Genomic DNA, 21,436 nt, shown 5'->3' with positions numbered 1-21,436 from the left:
CGAAGAAGCGCCAAACACACCCAGTCCCGACGCATCTGTTCCGAAGAACGCGAGAAAAAAGGTGTACTGAACTTTCGGTTACATCTGCGGGATATTTGATATGGGTGGTTATGAGAGCGAATAGACTGAAGCCTGACTTGCTCAACTCTTTGCCTATCTTTCATATTTAAGATAATACTCCCAACGTAGTCTGTGGTCGTCCTCAATCTGATCACGCCGGATCTATAGACACCCCGCTCTGCTCTATAAAACCCAGCGGGAGAAAGTGAATGCGTAAGTACAGACACGATGCGATCTTGAATTATACAATCGTTAGTCACGTAGTACGTACCATGCAGTGCTCAGCAACCTGTAGACCAGAAGGGACGCCCATCAGCACGATCATCCGCAAAGATGTGGAGGGGTTTACCGACATGATCACACAGACAACTGCGCCACGGATCCTCGGGGCAGGCGTCGATTCCCTCATACGCAAAGTGGTCTTCACATTTGACTTGCTACATCCCAATTAGCCTAGGTGCCCTCCAAATATCTTATTCTTCCGTGACGAACCTCTGCATTGCAGGTCAGCTCTATGCTGGCGCATATATCCAGTCGCTCGGTGGCGGTGGGGATGGCTGCTGTCATTGCGGCGAGGAGGGTAAGAAGAAAAGCTACTGTAGTTCTCATCTTTTCCCCTTCGCTTGTACTCTCAAACTGGAAGTGAGTAGTGGTTTAAGTGTGTGTTCGAGAGAGAGAAGGGTACAGGGGAAGTTGAAGTGTTCAGGGCTCCCTTTATATGATTCTCGCAACGCGACACTCTCGTGCAGCGATCCAGGCGCCAGAACTCCCCCGAAAATAAGGTTGTGAAGAAAGGGGCCCCGCACCCCCTAGTGGAGATTCACAACGCAAATCTTCTGGTCTGTTATAAGATCGTGCAGTCTAGCCCTTGAGCCTGGCCCCCTTACCTCAAAACTAGGCTACCAGCGATTCACAATCACGTTCGCCGACTCACAATCAGATGAACCTGAGAACTGGGGTTGAGCGTCAGGAAGGCTACCTTAAACACAAAAGCAAGAGGGCTCTGTGCCCCTGCAATCAGACAAGACTTGGTTTAGCATTGAGATCGACTCTCACAGTCGTTCAGCATATGGCTCTTCAAATTCAACAATGTGCGAGAGGACAGATTGATTGTTTCTGGATGATTAGGTTCAGCCCTACGTGTCTACCAAAGCAAATCAGATAATGGAATGCCGATGACATGATAAGAGTGTTACCACTAAGCTAACCCACATGGGGATATGGTAGTGAACACCTACCGATGATTTAAACCATCAACTAAGCAGTAGCTCCAACCCTCATCGCTAGCTCTCTCATTATCCACATCCTTCGTTTCTGCGAGTTATGCTTAGGAGCCAAGGGACATCACCCTCCCCGGAATTGCAACCAGTTGGAGTCCGCCAGCGCGAGGCTATTTGCCGCGACGGGAAGAGAATAGAATTACCATTCGTTCGGCAGAAGGACGTAGTACAATAACGACGGCTCTTCTCTTTCTGCTAGGATTTGCCATGCACATGTACTTCCAGCTACCTTGTCATGTTTTGTAAGCAGTGAAGGACCGGATGAAGAGTCAGAAAGGCCCGCTCAATCCGGGATTGTTGGACCCGTATCAACCCTCGACCCACAGACACAATGCATGAGCGACCCGGAAAACATGAGCCTCTTGAACGAGACCAAAGAAACCCTTTGTTGTCCACCTGCTGCTCGATCGCTCGGACAGACCCACTAACAGAATTCGAGAAGATACCAAGCTCATGAGAAGAACTCCGTCTCCGGATGCAGTTACACCGCTCATGTACCATGGCAGCTGCTTATCATATTCCATCGCGTGCTCACAACGCGTGGTGGTACAACAGTATGCGGCGAAGTGTATGGTATGCTCTACAACTTTCGCCCTCCCTCAACAAAAGAAAGCTCCGCAATGGGCTTATATGGGATAGATGTTTGATCGACGTCGGTGATTTGTTGTACTAATACACCCCTGACACACGCGAATGCGGGTTGCTATGCTAGTGGGTGGACCAGCTGAGCGAATTGGGAGGGGTTTTTAAGGGAGGAAGGGGCGGGGGTTTAAGTCTTCATACTGATAAGGTGTACTAGGTAGTCACAAGCTATGGGCAATATTGTGGTTAGATTCACCTTTCGCTTTGTTGAGTATTCAGATGTAGGATACTGGACTTCGCTACTTTGCCTTGGCTAGCTTACCATGAGTAATATTCGAGCCCGTTCTTGGATGGAGAATCCCGGCCAATTAAGCTTTTAGCTTTTAAATTTAGTTTACATCCATGTGGCAATGAATATTTGCACCGGGGAGGAAATAGTATATTAGTGTGGCGTAGTACGGAGTTTGATCCTTGGTCAGAATAACATTGGATGTAAATAGTACCTTACTTGAAATCTGGTTCTCTCGATATTATCTTTCAATCCCCAGGCGTAAACACTGGGATATATACAAAGGATTTGATTGTAAATCACAAAACATAACTTCATACTCATAATTCATGAATCGTCACATAAACAAAGCTTCGCCTCAATTGGGAAAATGAAAAAGGATGTAGTGTGTCACGAGTCGAGTCGTGACAGCGGGTTGTTGAGGTTGTTCGGCCACGACTCATACGACTCGATGTTATTAAGCCACAGCCTGTGCTTGCGGCTGGAATGTCGTCTGCTGCGAGGCTATCAGCCGTCGCAAGCCGAACATGGATATATGATGGCGGCTGTGTTTGACGGAGGGTCGTGGTTTTTCTGAGGCACGGTGGGAGGACATGCGCACTAAACCATTGTCGGGCATGGAGTTGTTGTCGGCATCGCGACGCCGCACCATGGCTTTGACAGCCTTGGTGATCTGGGTGCGGATGGGAGTGGAGTCCGAGTCGCGCCGGCTTGTAGAGTGGCGCTGATAGTATTCTCCGTCGTCGTCCTCTTCGTAGGTTTCGCGACGATATCGTGCGTTGTCTTCTTCTTCGGCTGCGACGCAGCGACGGAAGATGTGGTGGTGACCCAGACACCGACGGAGGTCTGGGGTTTGAGATTCAGTTTCACGCTGGAGTTTTCCCCGAGAGATTGCGGCCAGTTTCCCTGGGATGGCCGGTCGGTTGGCCAGGGGGCCAAGAGTGGAACTGAGACGAGGTGCGGTGCGACGGATGACCGCCGCGGGGATGCGGAAGAATTCAGCCGAGGAGGACATTGAGAGAACAGGAGTGTGTTCAAGATGTTACACGGGATTAGGGTTCAGTCCAGTGCATGAGGAGTTGAGAGTCCCAGATCAAGCGGGTCATGATGGCTTTATATCCCCAAGGTTGGATATTCCAAATTTGAGCAGTGTTGTGATCGATTCCATCGATATTGTCAACATCATTTCTCGAACCTTGGACTGCACAGTGGTGGTCCGTGGTTGAAGCATGCAGACAAGCTTGTGAATCGCAGAGCTCCCCCCGCTGTAACGTCAGAGCTGAACTCAATCGACGCGCATGTGGAATGTGAGCAAGTTGTTTGGGGCGGCGTTTCTCGGTGCGGTGCTTGACTGCTGAAGTGCTTAGTGAGCGTGGCGACCAACAACAGCCTTGCCCTGCCCGGCATTCTTGATATCATTACCGCGCCCTTGTAAATGCTTTGATTCGTAAGCCCCTCCCCTCCCAAGCAAGCAGCCCCACAGTAATCACCTTCTTTTCCTTCTTTTCTCCGCAAGATGGAGACTGTTAGTGGAGTTTGGAGAACGCATTGGCTCGTCCCTTTTGTCACGTTTCATAAACCCCACGAAACCTGCTACCGGCATTGCATCCCGCCGCTCAAGGATCTCACCACCAGTAGATCGGGTGCTGGGTGATCGAGATCGAGTAATCGAGTGCCTGATCACTAACTACCCCATCGCGCTCCACCTTAATTCTCTGCTGCTCATAGACTGTCAGTATTCGATGTTCGGGTGATGTCTTGCAATTGTTAACGCCGAACGGTCCCTTTTCCGTCCAATTATGGTATAGTAGGGCTCGAGTCCATGACGACGACTATCATATGCACCGCGTAAGGCCATGAATTCCAGATGACTATCCGCCCCCTTGAGAATTGTCAGGGTTCATTCTACAGCCCACACAGGCCGCGTGTCGACGACGGTAGAAGCAATGGAATGAATGACCGACCCCGATAAGATAGTCAAAGCCATTGATGAAGTAATTGAAGGTTGTCATGCGTTCGCGCTCAACATGAAGCTTGCAACTAATTGCACCAGAGTCAGCAGTTTGGAACGCAGCAACTGTTCCTGTCCCTGTACCAGAAACTCACCAGATCTCTAGGTGGTGCCTATCTCCTTGCCGTGGATGCCTTACGGTGCCATTCCCGTCAAGTAGTCAGCCACCCGCCAGCCACTGGAACTTTCCAATGACTCTCATAGTGACACAAATGTGACTATGGCACTGCACCTCCAATAGGACGATCATGCACCTCCTACTCGACTGAACCTTTGTCTTCTGACACCTGTGACAGTGATCAGCCCTATAGTAGAGCTGAAATGACGTCGTGGCAGCGTCGTGGCAGCGTCGTCTTGAACTGAAACCCCGATGATCGTCGAGCTGACACGAACCACGAGTTAAAATTCCTTGCTCACAGAGTTGGTGATCATCACTAATCGAAATAGTTTGATGATCCATGATGCAATGCATGAGGCAAATTGCCAAACTCTATTTTCGGGATAGTATAAGGTATAGAACAGAGCCTCCTTTTCCCCGGAGTGAGTCTTCCCCCGCATGCACGGTTATAAAAGGTGTCAGCTGCTTTCGAGAAAGGGCTTGCAGAGCAGACTCCTTGATCAAAAGCCTTGCCTGACTCAGTTCATGATATGGTCATGTTAAGTGGCAGATGTTTTGCATGTCTTGTAATGACATCAACGCTTTGTGTCCGCACCAGCAGATTCTAGCATCGTCTAAAAGCCATGCAGGTGCTGATCAATGTCTCTGTTCGATTCTTTCTGGCTGGTGGGAGGACATACGTATCTGCGTATCTTTTGGAGCATGCAGCAGATTCCTAAATTGAATGAGGGATTTATCGCCGATGACAATAGTCTACATTACAGTGCTCGTGCCTCCCCTAGTGGCGTCACTATTTTACCATGATGTTTTGTGCCTCGATTGCCGACTGTGGAATTCGGAGAACCGACTCATAAGCGCAATCTCGTGCTTCGTCTTCTCCCTGTGTCCAATTTCCGTCCTTTGCTGCGCTCATATGCTCATGACATTTTCTTCTGAAACATGGTTCTCAGTTACCATAGACAGTACCACATCTCACATCAGCCGAGGCTGGTGGATTTGCACTGTCAACACTGCGTGTCCGTGCGGCAGCTTCGGGAGCGAACGAGATTAACTGAGATGTACTGTGATGTACTTCTCTTGATAACCTAGGAGAATCTAGTCCACAATCTCAGTCACCATGAACGGACCCGAAAAAAAAAGATTCATGACTGATATCGAGGCAATGCCGCGCAGGAGAGCATCCCATTGTTCACAATGTAGCGCTGGATATCTGGGTCTCCCACTTCTCCAAATTGGAGAAAGAGATCAACTAAGATGCAGGAGGAAATGCCAAGACTGCACGTCGGTAGTCTAGCAGGCTCATAATGTCTGCCTCGGCTAGTTCTAGCGGGGACGCGATAAATACATCCGTTTATTCTGCAGGCCAGCTCTCAGGATAGATTCTGCTTGCTCATATATCCATGATGCTGAACAGGCCACAGAGGTTACGAACGATCAGCCAAGTAGTCTCATATACCAGGAGATATATGTCTCGTTTTCGCGTTGTTGAGCACACAGCCCGGTGTCAGAATGTCCGGGAGCGTCTGGGTGCTGTGAAAGCCGGGCATGAGAATGAGCTGAAACTTGCCGTCAAGCAGTACATCCCACTTGATAACCCTTCTCCGCAAGAAGGAGATATCACGATAATTGGGGCTCATGCAAATGGTTTTCCAAAGGTATCGCTACATCTTCTTCATCGGGCTGTCTTTTCTACGCAACTTATTCGTGGTTCAGGAACTGTATGAACCTCTATGGGATGATATTCACGAGGTACTCCGAAGTCACAAGAGACGCATTCGATCCATTTGGATCGCGGATGTTGCTCATCAGGGACAGAGCGGTATCTTAAATGAAGCAATTATAGGTCATGATCGTGAGTTTTTTCGCTCCATGGATATCACTAAGCGATCCAATTTACTAAATATCAAATACCCTTTCTAGCTGACTGGTTTGATCACGGACGTGATCTTCTTTCCATGATAAACCAGTTCCAAGACCAGATCCCGCAGCCGCTTATTGGGATCGGTCACAGCATGGGCGGGATGCAACTGTGAGTTCAAATCACGGTTTCATTCTTCGCTTCCAATCCAAAAGCCATATTACTAACTGTACCAGAGCTCATCTCTCACTGATCCACCCCTCGTTATTTGAGGGTCTTGTCTTGGTCGATCCTGTGATCCAGCGCGAGAACCCCGGGCGCAAATACGCCGAGGCGTCCACGTACCGACGAGACATATGGCCCTCACGTCAACAAGCAATCGAAAAGTTCCAGACCAGTCCATTCTACCAGGCATGGGATCCCCGCGTGTTCGCGAAATGGATCCAGTACGGACTCCGAGATCTCCCCACGCCACTGTATCCCATTACCGAGGAGACCGGGCCGTCGGCCGTGACCTTGACTACGACGAAGGCACAAGAGCTTTTCTACTACATGCGACCGTCTTACATCGACGAGCGATCCGGTCTCCCTCGCGGCTATCCCGAGGAAGAAATGCACCCCGACGACGTCGACAAAACTTATCCATTCTATCGCCCCGAGCCCGCGTGGATGTTTCGGCGATTACCGGAGCTGAAGCCCGCTGTTCTCTATCTATTTGGAGACAAGTCGGATCTGTCTTCGTCGACCGCTCGTCGAGAGAAGGTGGAGAGTACTGGCACGGGTGTCGGAGGCAGTGGCGGCGCGGCTCGTGGACTGGTCCAAGAGGTCGTTCTTCCTTGCGGTCATATGGTTCCCATGGAGCGTGTTCGGGAAAGTGCCGAGACCAGTGCTTCCTTCATTGCCGCTCGGTTATCGGCTTGGGAGTTGAAGGTTTCACGGTTTCGCGAGGCCTGGGAACGAGTGCCCCATTTGGATCGGATCAGCGTTGACCGGCAATGGGAGAGGGAAATCGGTGCTTTACCTAAGCGGTCTAAGTTTTGAATTTGGGGATGTGGAGGCTCTAGGGCGTGCGAGCTTTCAACCAGTCAGCATGTACCCTAGTAGATTTTGGGAATCGGGACGATCGAGGAGAACAAGTGCGGGCATCGTCAGTGGAGATAAGCGGACAGTGGGCAGGGATCTTACGCTGAAATGACTCCCCCGCATGTCACTGACAGGGCGTGAGGGTTGGACTCCACTTGAACTTCGGCGCCGGTAGCCATAGGGAATACAATAGCATTCTGAAACGATGACACTAACTTGCTTTGCTTCTACCGGCTATGAGCTAACTTTCATATTTTCGCTCATTACCCCGATTTGCTTGGCGATTGCGATCATATTCTCCGTGCTCGGTCTCCAAATGTGTAGCGATTCTGTGTTCTGGGTCATCTGGCCTATATAAACATTCTTCTAGTTTGTTTACAGAGAGATTGCTGGAGAAGCTTCCGAATAGGACATACGAACAGCTTCTCTGACTTCTATATACGCTTGAGTAACCTGAAATGTTGTCATGCTGAGGAGGGGGGTCCTGTTCGGTTGCAGATAGGTCTTAATATATATGTTGCAGAGGCGGCTACGTCATCAGGCGTGAATTGCATAAAATGTATGTTTTACGCTGTTAATGATTATTAGAAGAGATGAGTTGATTAAGCACGACTCCGGCCAGGTAAAGATGCACAACAAAGACAAGCATACTACTAGTAGGTATACCGGTACGCGATCAAATACTTCTACTTTTGAGTTGTTGCGCCAGGTGCGCTCTGATTGGGCCGGAATGTTCAAATAAGTTCTTAGCACCGGACACTAAAACCACCACGGCACCAAATCTATACAGCTGTCAACAAACCCGGCCACCAAGTCTCCGTGTTGATTCTAGGCCCTCAAGCTCTTGCGCCATAGGCCTTATACTGAGTGAATATTGATTTGAAGCCTTTGGTAAGAAAACTCTTCTCTGATTTTCAATTATCAGTATACAACGCTTGGATCAGTGGACGGATCTGTTCTTTGCAGTAACAACATATTGCAATTGACTTTTCCCACCTCACAGTTTCACATTTTTTTCCCGCTGTACGGATACTCTCCGCCTTTCTTGGCACCCATCAAAACAAGGATTTACTGAGTGGGAAGAGAATCGCAAAAGATACAAGATCAATTTTTGTACTCGGCGCGCACGCACAGCCTACCTTTACTTTGCATCTACACAAACGCAACCAGCTGGTTTCAACAACACCCAACCAAAAACTGCGAAGAATAAAAATCAACATGTCCGACGCCACACCCACCTGCACCGTCCCCAGCTGCCAAAAGCCCGGCACCCTCCCCTGCTCCGGCTGACACCCCAGCCAGCAGGCCCGCTACTGCTCGTCGACCTGCCAAGCGGCCGACTGGAAGCGCGGCCACCGCCGCACCTGCGCCGGCGCCCAGAAGCACAAGTGCTTCCTGATCCGCGCCCTTCCCATCACTACCAACACCACCACCACCACTGACCCAAACCAACCCCCCAAAGACGCACACTACCTCGAGCCCTTCCCCCTCGACGCCTACGGGGACTGGGGCAAGGAGCGCCAGGAGATCCAGGCGCGACTGAACTGGACCGCAGTCTACGAGTCGGGCACGTTCTTCTCGCACCAGAAGACAAACGACTGGCACTATCACGTGTACGCGGCGGCGGCGGCCGGAGAGCTCCTCCCTATCAACCCCCCTGCGACGAGGTGTCTGAGCGAACGGGTGCGCGGGGACGTGGTGGTGGTGCGGTCCTCGGCGACCGATGTGAATGACTACGAGGAGGCGTTCTCGGCGACGGAGCTGGCGCGCACCCTGGGTTACTATCGGACGGTGGAGGATGTGAAGGCGGAGCGGGAGAGGAGGGAGAGGGAGCGCATCGCGGCCAAGTTCGGGTTGGATGAGAAGATGTTGCCCCCGAGGATCGTGATGACTATGCCTTGATTTTTGGGTCTTGGTTTTTGGGAAGAGGGGGGGTGGCGATAGGGGTTTGGGGTTGGAGGTTTGGGATCAAGTATGCTGCATGGAGTGCTGGACTTTGTTGTTGTTGTTGTTTGGCTCTCTGGTTTGTGGGTGGGTGGAGTGTCAGCCACTGTCTAGACCGAAACCTCAGATGCGAACCGGCTGCAGTACGGAGTACAACTTTTGCTTAGTTAGGTGCAGTACGATAAACTTCTATCACGTTCTTCACAGCTTGCAGGTGCAGGTGCAGGTGCAGGTTCAAATACAGCTGAGCAGGGACCAGGGGGCCCGCTTCAAGCGCGGTTAACGACATCCTATTTTTCAGTCCCCCTTGTACAATCTGCTACCGCGCTGCAAGGGATCCCATAGGATCGCTGGGCCTTGAACATTCGCATCCAGTGATATTCATGGCAATGAAAAGCAATGACCGACTACTGTACCTACTTCACCGACCTATATTACTACTCTAATCGCAGTAGCTAAGGTAGTCAAGTGCAAGTGCAAGTGCCCATCTGTACCTGCAGTTCAATCCTGCATTTAGCTACCGATCAGGGTAAATGCACCCACGCGAGTGTTTTCCTGGGGAGTTCTCATGTAAGTTTGTCCCTGGTTTCAGTTGCATCTGCTGAATCACGGTCTCACCGACAGGTCCGGTGTGAAAGGACCCTGAAGACCTGCAGCTCCAAGGTCAAGAAAAAAGCAACGCAGTACAATAGCAATTGCTGCTTTTGTTCTTTTACTCGCTGAAGAATATTTTCTTCTTCTTCCTTTCCCACCCTTTGGATGAATATCGTCAGACTAAAGTTAGTAGTTGCACGCCAGCGAAGAATTTAACCGAGCGATCTACGCGGAGTATGGGGGGTCGAGTTCTTCCGAAGGGGAGACTTTCATGCACTCCGGAGGTACTGTACTGTATTCGTGCAGATGACGGGCATGCGGTGTGAAAGAGATGGATTACACGATTCGTTGTTAGTGCGATCTGTGATTTCAGCCCGCTACATAGGTTAGTAAGTACAAGCTGAAGGCAATATTTTCGAGGAATACTGCAAGAGAGCGCCAAGTGCGATGGCTTTTTCGGCTCCTGCTACTGAGGATCATCCATCCGTCGGGTTGATTCCCCCCCGTGTCGATCATGAGCGAAACTCGCGAATCGGGTTTGAGTCGTACTGTTTGCTTGTACGCCAGTCGTTGGGCAAGCGAATACTCATAAAGTTTCTACAGTTTTGGGGGTGTGATCGGGTGGTTGTGAGTTTACTTGCGACAAGTAACTAGACTTTGTCCCAGGGCGACAGTATCCATCGCTGTCTCAGGGTTGAACGCCGAGAGACTCAGGAAGACTTCCCGTTGGTGATGACGATGATCATCCTCACCATGGGGACCCATAATACTGCTCGGCTCGGGATCTAGGGGAATTGGGAAGGCAGAACGGACTATCAATATGTCATTGTTCGATGCTGTAGCTACCATGTGAAAGTGAGTCACGCTGCGTGAAGACTGTCTGTCTATCTGTCACTGACAGACTGATTTTCGCGATGTTGCTTGCTTTTTTTTTCTTCGTCTCGACTTCCAATCGGGGATCTTATTGCTGCGGACGTGCCCCTCGTGGGACTAAAGTAATCTACTAATGTACATACTGCTTAGTTGATGCAGATGGGTACCATCTCGATCGGGTCAATGCAAGGATTGGACGGGGGCCGACGGGGGGGGGGGGGGACTCCCCGATCGCAGAAGGGAGGTTTTGATGATTTTGGGTCATGGTTGTGCTCAGTAGCTGAAGAGGGGCTGCAGGAGGTTGAGAGGGGGAGGGGGTTGTCTTGTCTAGATCTATGCATCTCGTGGTGTTTGTGGATTTGTCGCTCCACCGGTCTGGATGGCATAGCCCTCAACTGGAGTCCTGGACAGCAAGTCAGTACTTTTGTCGCCCAATTGACCTACGGAGTAAGTGAGACGAGCTGTAGCCTCGTGCACGGAGCGATGGTTCAACTCTTCGGAATGGAGTAGAGTAAGCATCCACCTCATTACACATCGCCCATCGCTTTCGGACTCCTACGGTCGGGACCGAGTATGTTTCAGGTCAGAAACAATAGCAGACAAATCGGGTCGCGCCGTCCTCACGGTGGAGGATGACTGAGTGGAGGGGGCAGAGAGACACACGCAGAGATAGAGGGAGAGATCAGAACTGAAAACACAACACAAACAGACTGTCTTGCCGACAGCTCCTTTTGCTTTTAGGGTTTCTGATCTGTGCCACTTGACCTACGCAATATCTATGAGCCTCATCAGTGTATGACGCAACTCGCGATGCTATTTTGAAACTTCGTGATCCGTGTCTATATTGACGACGATTGAGATTGTCATCGCCTTATGCTGTGTGTGTGTGTGTGTGTGTGTGTGTCTTGCTGTGTGGGGATTCACTGTCTCTCCCATCGTGAATAGATTGCGTGTCCTGACTGAGAGACCCACCGGTAGTCCCAGAAAGTCACCGTCGGGACCCTCAATTGAAGGAGCCTGACACCTGGATTGACAGGCACGCCCACGCTAGAGGACAGCCTAGTCTACCGGATTCCTTTATCCTGAGTCCTCTGTCCGTGGGATGATCTGGAGGCTGAGTGACTGGCAGAGAAGGTAATCGGGATGTCACCAGATACGATTTGATTGCCTGCCTCCCACGGAGAAAAGTCGCCCCTTCGAAGGAAAAATTGCAATGCAAAGCGTGACCAAAAAGTCCCGCGTCCAGGTCAGTCGTGTGCCTATTTTTTGTGCGGCAAATAAATCAGTGCGGCGAGACAAGAAAAATTTCCCCTTCCCTGCGTGCGTTCTCGTCCTCCTCCCCACAGCCACCGACCGGGCACGCAGGAACGCCTGGGCTCAATTTCCAGACCGTCCGCCTGTTTTGGGCCTAACAAAATCGGCCCCTCTAGTCCTTTTTTAGGGCGGGTTTTAGTCTACCGTAGTCTCATCAATCATCATCGGTTCTCCGAGTGAGGAGCGAGGTGAGTTGAGACCTGAGAGCCTCGGTCGGGGCAGGAGAAGAGGAGAGAGAGAGGGGTTTGTTTTGGTTTGGTTTAGTTCTCTATCGTCGTCTTTTCCGATCGGTCCAGTTCCGCTGAAAAGGAGCCCGGACGCACTTACGCGGAAGCCTGGCTTACTTGCTGCTCATGCTGCTGCTTATACTGCTGCTCTCACTGCACACTACTGCACATACCTTATGCAGCTTGTGGCCAGTGTGCATCCGAGGCAAAAGGACCTGCGGACGGGAAGGGAGAGTGGTTAATCTTTTGCCTATTTTTGTTCTTGCTTGTTTTTTTTTCTTGTCGCATTCGCACCGTGGGTTGATTGATCCTCGGGTAAGGATTTGATTGGGATGTGCACTCGGTAGACAGAGGGTGTTAACAAGAGACACACAGTTCAGTCCAAGTCAGACAAAGAGATAGACAAGCAGTCCAGGCACGCGGGTGGTTCGGAGCAAGGACCGGAGAGTGGAAGTCCTATGCACTAAGTACTCCTCCGTTCTCATATATACATTGCTGTGAAATAATAATATCATAATAAAAATAATAACACCAGATATACTAAACAAGAATAGATTAGAGCAGGAGAGACATCCATGGAACCGGGATTAATTGATTGATCGATCCTGGAGGAAGAGGAGAGGAGGAGCCCGAGGGAATTGCACTTGCCCGGGAATGGGATGATAGCCCGTGACTGGCCCGACCCTTTTTTTGCCCACTGGATCCACCACCTGGCAACTGGCACCGGCCCAGGCTGGAGCTACGCGTACCGGTAGAACGGCTTTCAACCTCCTCCTTCTCCTCTTTTCCTTTCTTACAGTCTCGCTCGCTCTGCCCAGACAACGTCTTCTCCACTTCCTACACTAGTTCACTCCCTCTGCTCTCATCCACCTCCTCGTTCTTTAAGTCCCCGACCCCTTCTCGATCGTCTGTCCTCCTTTGTTCCAGACATCTAGACAGACAGACAGACATCATACCTTTACCTTCCTTTCTCTATCGATCTCTTCAGTTCAATCCTTAACACATCACACTTCACGCCTTCGCCTCCCTATCCTCCTATTCCTCCCCTTGTTCGCCTCCGTTCGTTGCTTACACCTCACTCTCTACTGATTTCCTTCTCTGTTGAATCCAACAAGCTAGCTGTCAAATTCCTTAACATCACTCGTGACCCATCCAAAGTTTAAACTCCAAAAGTACCTACCTACTTAGACGTTGAATATTGCTCCTAGCTACATCGGAGCTTCCACCGCACAATTTTGTCTATTTTGTTTGCTTGAAAGCAACCTTATCCGGGAACTCGATACCCGCTTGTGCAACCAACTGCCATCTCTATCAATCTCTTCCCCCGTTGCCCGATTCTGGATCTTCGCTCATCCTCGGTCTGGCCTTCGACTTCCAAATTACCCAATAGCCAAGAACTTCACAAAGAAAGCTAAACGGGTTTCATCAGCTCCCCGCGCAACAACCTGATCAGCCCGGTGGATTCCCATAGGAACGGTTGCCCCTCACACATCAGAAACCGAAGGGATATCTGCTCCTGTCTCCCTGGCCAAGGAGACTCTGCATCACTGATCGCTCGATCTCCAAGCGCATATCCGTGCTATGGAAAGACACGTTACACGCATTTGATGCCAGCCGTCATTGCGAGCAACTCTTGCCCTTTTTGATCACCTGCACGAACCATCACGTCGCACACAACACCCCCTTGACTATCCTCTTCTTCCCGACTGGTCCCAGCCTTTTGGTTTGACGACTATTCTTATATCCGGCATCTCGTAGTTCCTCAGCAATAGGAAACATCCAATTTCTTCTCCATACTCGATTCTCGTCCACCTTGTCTCATCGTCCCGAACAATGGCACGCACCGAAGAACCGCTTGATGCCCCCGATGGCTCCGCTTTGACATGGATTTTCGACCATTGTCTTCGGTACCCTGGTACCTACGAGATCCCGTTGCGTTCCATGTATGCGTTGAATTGCAACCCCACCAGACAACAGCCATCCTCAACTACCCGCCAGCCTGAAACAGCCTTCCACCGCCCGACCAATTCGTCCTCTTCTCAAGACTCGATGGATCTCGCTGCTGATTTCCGGGCTCAATTGAGCCACCAGATCTCCCGTCTGCCCTCGCAGCCATGCAACCTGCCTCCCAGCTTCGTCACCTCCTTTGTGCGTCGCTGCTTCACCCCTCAATTGGTAGAGGTCGATTTCCCTCAGGCATTGACCGCCTTGGACTACCTCAAAGATTTCGAAATCCGCCGTCGGAAGGAGGTTGCTGCCGCTTTGCAGCGACTGGGTGTCGAGCCGGAGGATGTGAAGGAGTCGTCCGAGTTCGCCAAAAAGTACCCTGGTGCGATCACCTGGCTCGAGTCCCTCAACTCTCGCGGTCGCCGCATCGAGGCTCTCTACACCCAAGTCTATGTTGGCTTGCGTCGCTGGGTATGTGCCTCGTATTCTCACTCAGCTGTCTTCTTGCTAACAAGGTCGTTTTAGACTCTGATCAACGAGATGTTGATGGAACCTTTTAACAAGGCCAATTGCATCGCAATGCTCAACACATTGTTCCCCCCGGTTACCGACGCAACTGTACCTCCGACCTCGTACCTGACGCCTGACCATCTGAGGTCTCAGCGCGATGGTTTCTTCAGGTACATTGCGGCTGTGGGGCGCAACGGCCCGGAAGTGCTCAACGAGATCATCGTTCAGGGCGCACTGCCCGGCGATGATAATGGCTGGCCTGTAGTCCGGGATGTTCTCGATCGCTACCTTCGTGCGGCCTTGGACATTTACGATGACTGTAGCACGGTCACTGGGCTCGCCAGTTTTGAAGAGAGTACTGAATCTCAGACCCGTGGTCACAAAGGCCGCAAGGTTGACTCCGGAATCAGTTTCGGCTCCGCGGAGAAGATTCTCGCCGCCGGGGGCGAGAGCAGCAAGGAAGTCGAGGATATTCTCGAGAAACCTCTGCCTCCACCTCCCACGACCAGGCATAAATCGGGCTCTGCGTTGGAGCGGCTGACTCGCGAGCTTCGCAAGCTGGGCGAATCCGGCAAGGTCAAAAGTCTCAAGAAGATGAGATCCACGAGTGCTCTAGCGGTGCGGTCTGAAAACGTGCCCAGTCGGTCGGAAGAAGAGTCACTCTTTGAGATTGATGAAATGAAACGCCGGCGGCTCCTGTGGGAAGCCTCCAACCGCAAGAAAGCCCATTCGAAGCAGTCGAGCACGGACTCGCGTTAAGGCTCTTGTTGCAGTACTACTACTTGTTCACACACTTATTTTCTCTTTCATTTTAGCGTTTTACCACATGCTTTTCCCCCACACCAAAAGCAGGAAAGACAAAAGCCTGGATGCTTTCATTACTGGTACATGTTTGGAGTCTATCAGGTTAGTCATGTTGGCGTTTTCAAGACGGTCAAAAGGTTTCAGGTGCATAAGGTTTACTTAAGGTTTCTTCTTCGTGTTTTGAGTATCTCATGTGGTTCGAGCTAGCATAGATCGACTTCTGGCGTTCCGGAAACGATCTCGAGAGAAGTCTGTCTCTCATTGGCATTGGGAAAGCGCAGAATTTTCTGCAGAAAAAAGCAAAGAATGCAGAAAAAAGCAGTTCAAGTCATCAAATTGACTGGAGCAAATGATTATGACCATGTATCTAATGAAGGAATGAGATCACAAGAATTACAATCCCTGTTCTGTGTTATGAAACGGTGTCTACGGACGTAGCCTCTGGCAGCAATTCTTCAATGTTAGGCCTGGATTTGATTAGCGAACTTGGCTTACGCGATCCCCGCAGTACATCCCTTACACTTCCATCGGCCTCAATTCACTGCCTTAGGTGCTCACAAAGGTCGAGCGTTCCCTATGTCTTTCCCAGGGGGGGGTGCTTCCCATACAAAGTGGGCCTCGCGATGCTGCATTGCCTGACAGCTCTGATGAGATGAATTGGGAGCGGATTTTGAAAGAGGCTGACGTTTGCCCTTGGTCATACTCTGAAGTTAAGGGACTGCATAATTAAGACCATGCTTGATTGTACTGTACACTTATATTCCCATTGCCCTCAACATCAAGGATCCATCTATGATAGTAGTACTACTAGGTAGTCCATACAACAGCCAGCCCACCAATGAGAGCCGAGGATAGAAGACACGGAAGTCCTGCGTGTTTGGCCGCTGCGCCCGCCGTAGCAGCTGTCTTCCTCCCGCGAAGTGGCCAGAATCCTTTGACCAGATGTAAGCAGTGCACTATTCATGTCTTTGTTAACTTCTGCATATCTCAATTTTGGATAGTGATTTTTCGAACATTTGACTGAATGTCCGAAGGCTGGCTCCTTCATTGAAGACTTTCGTCGCGACTGCTCTTCGAGATCGGGCTTACATCCCCACCCGTGATGCCCGCTTGCTAGCTAGTTAAATCGGGAGTAGCTCGCTAGCTCACACTTGTTTACACCTTTCAAGACACCTATTCTCTGCCGCCAGCTGCAGAGATGGTGTCGGGGTCAGCGTTGTTCGCCTCCTGGCGACTCAGTTCCGTCATCGTTGCCTCTGCATTATCTTGCTTGGTGCATGCGACGACGCCCTCCGTGAATGTCGCTCTCCAAGCTTCTTTCGATTCCGCACCTTATCTTATAGAGCTACTGTGAGAGGAACCCGTCCGATTTGATTATCGAAAGCCAACTTGCTTGACCACTCTGCTCACCTACTAAACTAGTGAAACGGCTGCCGAGGAGAACTCGACTTCATATTTCCCGATACTAGACCGAATCGCCGAGGGAGTTTTCGATGATGCCGTGACAGACAAGGAGCTGTATGATCGGTTCCTGGAGGTGATTCACACCGACGGACACCTGAGGACCCCGGAAGCACTCTCCTCTTTCAAGTTGTCGTTGTCCATCCGATCTGCCAGTCCTCGTATCGCCGCACACTATCAATACTATAATGCCTCGGTCCAGCATTCGCTGGCGGCGGCCCAAGACGCAGTCTGTCCGGTCTGGGTCCATGCGGAGGGAAAGCAGTATTGCTCCTCTACTCTGGAACGTGCCCAACAGGGTGTGATGGGTCCAAGGTTTGCCTCATGTCGCTGAATTGAATGGTGAGGGTTCGCAGCTAACTGCTTTGATCTCTAGTGACCCTCCAGAGCTACCCTTCGATCGCGTTCTCGGAGATTCTTCCCTCCCACCGGCGATCCTCTATGCCGACCTAGCGTCTCCGATGTTCAAGGACTTCCACCAGTCCCTGACCGCTCTTGCCAGAGATGGCCAGTTCTCGTATCGAGTACGTTACAGGCCTCCGCAGCGCTGGAGTTCGCGTCCGCTGTTCGTGTCGGGATATGGTGTCGAGCTTGCATTGAAACGGACAGATTACATCGTCATTGACGACAGGGCTGCTGAGGAGAGGAGCTCTGATGCTTCAGGCTCGAAGAAATCAGTCAATGGGGACGGAGATGATCTGGATGACCTGAGACCACTGTCCTCGTCGGAAGTATCACGGCTCGGTCCGGGCACTGTTGGCTACGTACTGGACAGCCAGAGCCCGCTGGATACACTGGTCGAGCTGTCGCAGGACTTCCCCAAGTACTCGGCCAAGATTGCCGCCCACAATGTCACCAAAGAACTCTTGCAAGACATCCAGTCAAGTCGGCTCCGGATGCTCCCCCCGGGATTCAATGCCTTGTGGATCAATGGTGTTCAGATCGATGCTCGACAGGTCGATGCTTTCACTCTCTTAGACCATCTGCGTCGTGAGAGGAAGCTGATCGAGAAGTTCCGCAACCTTGGACTCTCCGCCAGTGAGTCCGTGGATCTGCTGTCCCACAAGTTCCTGGCAGCGGCAATGGCTCAGGATGGCCCTCAGCGGTACAACTACCGGGACGAGATCGAGGGTGGCGGTGTGATCATGTGGCTGAACGACCTTGAAAAGGATGCACGCTACGAATCGTGGCCAAGCGACCTCGGTGGAGTGGGTAATCCTTTCCCAGTGATGAGAACACGATGCTAATTATTGTCAGTACATGCAACGTGTATTCCCTGGCCAGTTGCCGTCTGTCCGTCGTGAAGCTAACAATGTGGTTATTCCGGTTGATTTGGCCAAGCTCGATGATGCCACCCTCATTGTTAAGTCCATCCAGGTCTTTGTGAAGAACAAGATTCCCGTGAGGTTTGGCTTGGTTCCGACAACTTTCTCCCCGGGCTCAATTGCGCAGCTCAAAGTTGCTCATCACCTGCAAGATACCTTTGGTCTGGCTAGCTTGATGAGCTATTTGGAAACGGTAAGTAACAGTACCCGAGACAATTCTCCTTTCCAGCCATTAATGTTTCATGTAGTCAGTGTCCAAGAACAAGTTAAGCTCCCCGGACAAAACAGCCTTTCAGGCTGCGACCGCAGACCGAACTGCTCGCCCCGATAAGCAATCCTTGTCTCTGGATGAAGTGCTCAAGAACGATGCCGTGGACACTATAGTGAGCCGGACTAGTGAATACTTGAAACGTCTGGGTGTCACAGGAGAAGCGTCACACTCGTTTGTGAACGGCGTCCCGATTCTTCGTAATGAGAATTGGGCTCAGGAATTGAGCTCCAGGGTCAGCCGGGATATCCAGGCAATTCAACAGTCGATCGCTGATGGGGAACTTGCCGAAGACACATGGTTACCCGGCCTTTTCCTCTCCGATGCCTTTGACAGACGTAACCCTGTCATTGTCCCTGAAGACCCAAAGGACGTTCGAATTGTGGACATGGCGCAAGTCGCAGAGACGTATGGCGAGCTTCTCGGATCTCTCCCTCGCATTCCATCAACCCAGGCCAATGCCCTTGCTAGCAGTCATGTGATCGTAGCGGGCGACTTCAGCGATGAATCCGGCTTCAACTTACTGAGCGCAGCGCTTGGGAGCCTCAAGAATCACGATGAAGCTGAAATACTGCTCCTTCACAACGTTGGTGCAAACTCGTCTATCTGGACTGGATCCTATACTATCCATCGTTATCTGAAGAAGTGGAAAAAGAAAGATGATGTTGATGCCGCAAAGCTACTGGAAGAGCTCACAGGAACCGACCTATGGTCTCGTGAAGATAAGCAGGAGGCTGAAAGCTTCTGGTGTGCCCACCAGCCTCTGGTCAAAGGCCTTGGACTTTCCTCGGGTGCAAATGCAATCATCATCAATGGAAGAGTCATTGAAGTGCCAGTCGACGTGGCGCTGACTTCAGACGATGTGGACCAGCTACTGGCTTATGAGAGGCAGAAGCGTATAGCTCCTGTTGCCAAGGCTGCCGAAGCATTAGGTTTCGGCGCGAAGCTCAGTGGCCCCCTTACCCTTGCTAAACTGACCTCTCTGGCAGCCCTTTCTACCGTTTCCGACGTGCCGGAGGGTATTTACGAATCGACACCCGACATCCGCGTCAACTTGTTTGAGCGGTGGGACAACGCTCGCTCTACAATCACGGTCTCTAACTCGGAGGATCCTGTAATTACTATTGTAGCCTCTATCGACCCGACATCTGAAGTCGCTCAGAAGTGGTTGCCCATTCTAAAGGTACTCTCGGACCTGGCCAACGTCAGAATGCGGCTCGTCCTGAATCCCCGGGATGAACTGCAGGAGCTGCCCACTAAGCGGTTTTATCGCTACGTGCTAGACTCGGAGCCCTCGTTCAGCCAGGATGGATCTGTCGCTCGTCCTACCGCCTCTTTCTCCGGTGTACCTGTTGAGGCGCTTCTAACATTGGGCATGGACGTTCCCACTTCGTGGCTTGTGGCTCCGAAGGAATCCGTGTACGACCTTGACAACATCAAGCTGAGCTCGGTTAAAGAGGGTACAAACGTGGACGCAATCTACGCTCTGGAGCACATTCTGATTGAAGGCCACTCACGGGATCTTACTATGAAGACGGCACCGAGGGGAGTGCAGCTCATTCTGGGGACAGAGGAAAGCCCTCAAATCTCCGACACCATCATCATGGCCAATCTGGGTTACTTCCAATTCAAGGCTCAGCCGGGCCTGTGGACCATCAACCTGAAACCCGGCCGCAGCGAACGGATCTTCCAACTTGACAGCCTCGGGAACGAGGGGTACAGCCTCTATCCCAACGACGACACTAGTAACGAGGTTGCCCTTCTCTCCTTCCAGGGCAAGACACTCTTCCCCCGCCTCTCCCGCAAGAAGGGTCAGGAGATGGAAGACGTGCTGGAGACGGGCATTAAATCCGGCAGCGCGATGGACTACGTCTCCAAGGGCCTCAACTTTGCCTCCGGCGTTCTCTCCAGCGTGGGGATCAACGGCTCCCCCAAGGACGTGGCGGGCGGCAAACAAGCGGACATCAACATCTTCTCCGTCGCTAGCGGCCACCTCTACGAGCGCATGCTCAACATCATGATGGTCTCGGTCATGCGCAACACGGAGCACACGGTCAAGTTTTGGTTCATCGAGCAATTCCTCTCCCCGTCATTCAAGTCCTTCCTGCCGCACCTGGCGGCCGAGTACGGCTTCTCCTACGAGATGGTGACCTACAAGTGGCCGCACTGGCTGCGCGCGCAGACGGAGAAGCAGCGCGAGATCTGGGGCTACAAAATTTTGTTCCTGGACGTCCTCTTCCCGCTGAGTCTGGACAAGGTGATCTTCGTGGACGCGGACCAGGTCGTGCGCACCGACATGTACGACCTCGTCTCGCTAGACCTGGAGGGCGCGCCCTACGGCTTCACGCCCATGTGCGACTCGCGCCACGAGATGGAGGGCTTCCGCTTCTGGAAGCAAGGCTACTGGAAGAACTTCCTCCGGGGCCAGCCCTACCACATCTCGGCCCTCTACGTCGTCGATCTCAGCCGCTTCCGCGCCCTGGCCGCCGGCGACCGCCTCCGCGGCCAGTACCAGATGCTCTCTGCCGACCCCGGCAGTCTCAGTAACCTCGACCAGGACCTGCCCAACCACATGCAGCACCACATCCCCATCAAGAGCCTGCCGCAGGAGTGGCTGTGGTGCGAGACCTGGTGCTCCGACGAGTCCTTGGCCCAGGCCCGCACCATCGACCTCTGCAACAACCCGCTGACCAAGGAGCCTAAGCTCGAGCGGGCCCGCCGGCAGGTCCCCGAGTGGACCGTGTACGATGAGGAGATCGCCGCCTTGGAGAAGAGAGTCCGGGTGGAGGTGCAGGATGTCCGTGAAGAAGAAGTGGAGGCGGAGGCGGAGGCTGGTGCTGGGTGGGATAAAGATGAGCTTTAGGTGTAGGGTATGTTGTATTGTATAA

General features: G+C 51.8%; 7 protein-coding genes across 7 annotated transcripts; 6 read left to right on the top strand and 1 right to left on the bottom strand.

Moving 5' to 3' along the window:
• Positions 1-2,848: 2,848 nt before the first annotated feature.
• On the bottom strand, positions 2,849-3,226 carry BO66DRAFT_290047 (uncharacterized protein; the record flags this gene model as incomplete). Its single annotated transcript, XM_025643164.1, has 1 exon — positions 2,849-3,226. A coding segment is annotated over one exon (378 nt), but the record flags the coding sequence as incomplete, so codon positions are not given.
• A 2,510-nt stretch (positions 3,227-5,736) lies between these two features.
• BO66DRAFT_395008 (alpha/beta hydrolase) lies at positions 5,737-7,466 on the top strand. The gene is made up of 4 exons (XM_025648126.1): positions 5,737-5,995; positions 6,054-6,192; positions 6,261-6,369; positions 6,435-7,466. Exons 1-4 carry the CDS (start codon positions 5,807-5,809, stop codon positions 7,237-7,239), a joined length of 1,242 nt encoding a protein of 413 aa, XP_025499829.1. The 5' UTR covers positions 5,737-5,806; the 3' UTR covers positions 7,240-7,466.
• Positions 7,467-8,138: 672 nt separating this feature from the next.
• Positions 8,139-9,531, top strand: BO66DRAFT_474617 (zinc finger MYND domain-containing protein). Its single transcript, XM_025653155.1, has 3 exons — positions 8,139-8,172; positions 8,378-8,526; positions 8,584-9,531. The coding sequence occupies exons 2-3, from the start codon at positions 8,500-8,502 to the stop codon at positions 9,181-9,183; spliced, it is 627 nt and encodes a 208-aa protein (XP_025499828.1). The 5' UTR covers positions 8,139-8,172; positions 8,378-8,499; the 3' UTR covers positions 9,184-9,531.
• Positions 9,244-9,531, top strand: BO66DRAFT_395007 (uncharacterized protein). Its single transcript, XM_025648125.1, has one exon. The coding sequence runs from the start codon at positions 9,263-9,265 to the stop codon at positions 9,506-9,508; it is 246 nt and encodes an 81-aa protein (XP_025499827.1). The 5' UTR covers positions 9,244-9,262; the 3' UTR covers positions 9,509-9,531.
• A 2,715-nt stretch (positions 9,532-12,246) lies between these two features.
• BO66DRAFT_192788 (uncharacterized protein) lies at positions 12,247-12,690 on the top strand. Its single transcript, XM_025642465.1, has 2 exons — positions 12,247-12,548; positions 12,609-12,690. The coding sequence occupies exons 1-2, from the start codon at positions 12,360-12,362 to the stop codon at positions 12,633-12,635; spliced, it is 216 nt and encodes a 71-aa protein (XP_025499826.1). The 5' UTR covers positions 12,247-12,359; the 3' UTR covers positions 12,636-12,690.
• A 960-nt stretch (positions 12,691-13,650) lies between these two features.
• Positions 13,651-15,625, top strand: BO66DRAFT_192772 (uncharacterized protein). Its single transcript, XM_025642464.1, has 2 exons — positions 13,651-14,651; positions 14,706-15,625. Exons 1-2 carry the CDS (start codon positions 14,067-14,069, stop codon positions 15,447-15,449), a joined length of 1,329 nt encoding a protein of 442 aa, XP_025499825.1. The 5' UTR covers positions 13,651-14,066; the 3' UTR covers positions 15,450-15,625.
• An 844-nt stretch (positions 15,626-16,469) lies between these two features.
• On the top strand, positions 16,470-21,411 carry BO66DRAFT_382401 (putative UDP-glucose:glycoprotein glucosyltransferase; the record flags this gene model as incomplete). The annotated part of the gene is made up of 5 exons (XM_025646008.1): positions 16,470-16,844; positions 16,917-17,270; positions 17,332-18,163; positions 18,213-18,473; positions 18,529-21,411. The coding sequence occupies exons 1-5, from the start codon at positions 16,693-16,695 to the stop codon at positions 21,409-21,411; spliced, it is 4,482 nt and encodes a 1,493-aa protein (XP_025499824.1). The 5' UTR covers positions 16,470-16,692.
• Positions 21,412-21,436: the final 25 nt, after the last annotated feature.

Source organism: Aspergillus aculeatinus, assembly GCF_003184765.1.
Source record: "Aspergillus aculeatinus CBS 121060 unplaced genomic scaffold BO66scaffold_55, whole genome shotgun sequence".
NCBI classification, from domain to species: domain Eukaryota; kingdom Fungi; phylum Ascomycota; class Eurotiomycetes; order Eurotiales; family Aspergillaceae; genus Aspergillus; species Aspergillus aculeatinus.
This window is presented reverse-complemented; position numbering and strand designations above follow the sequence as displayed.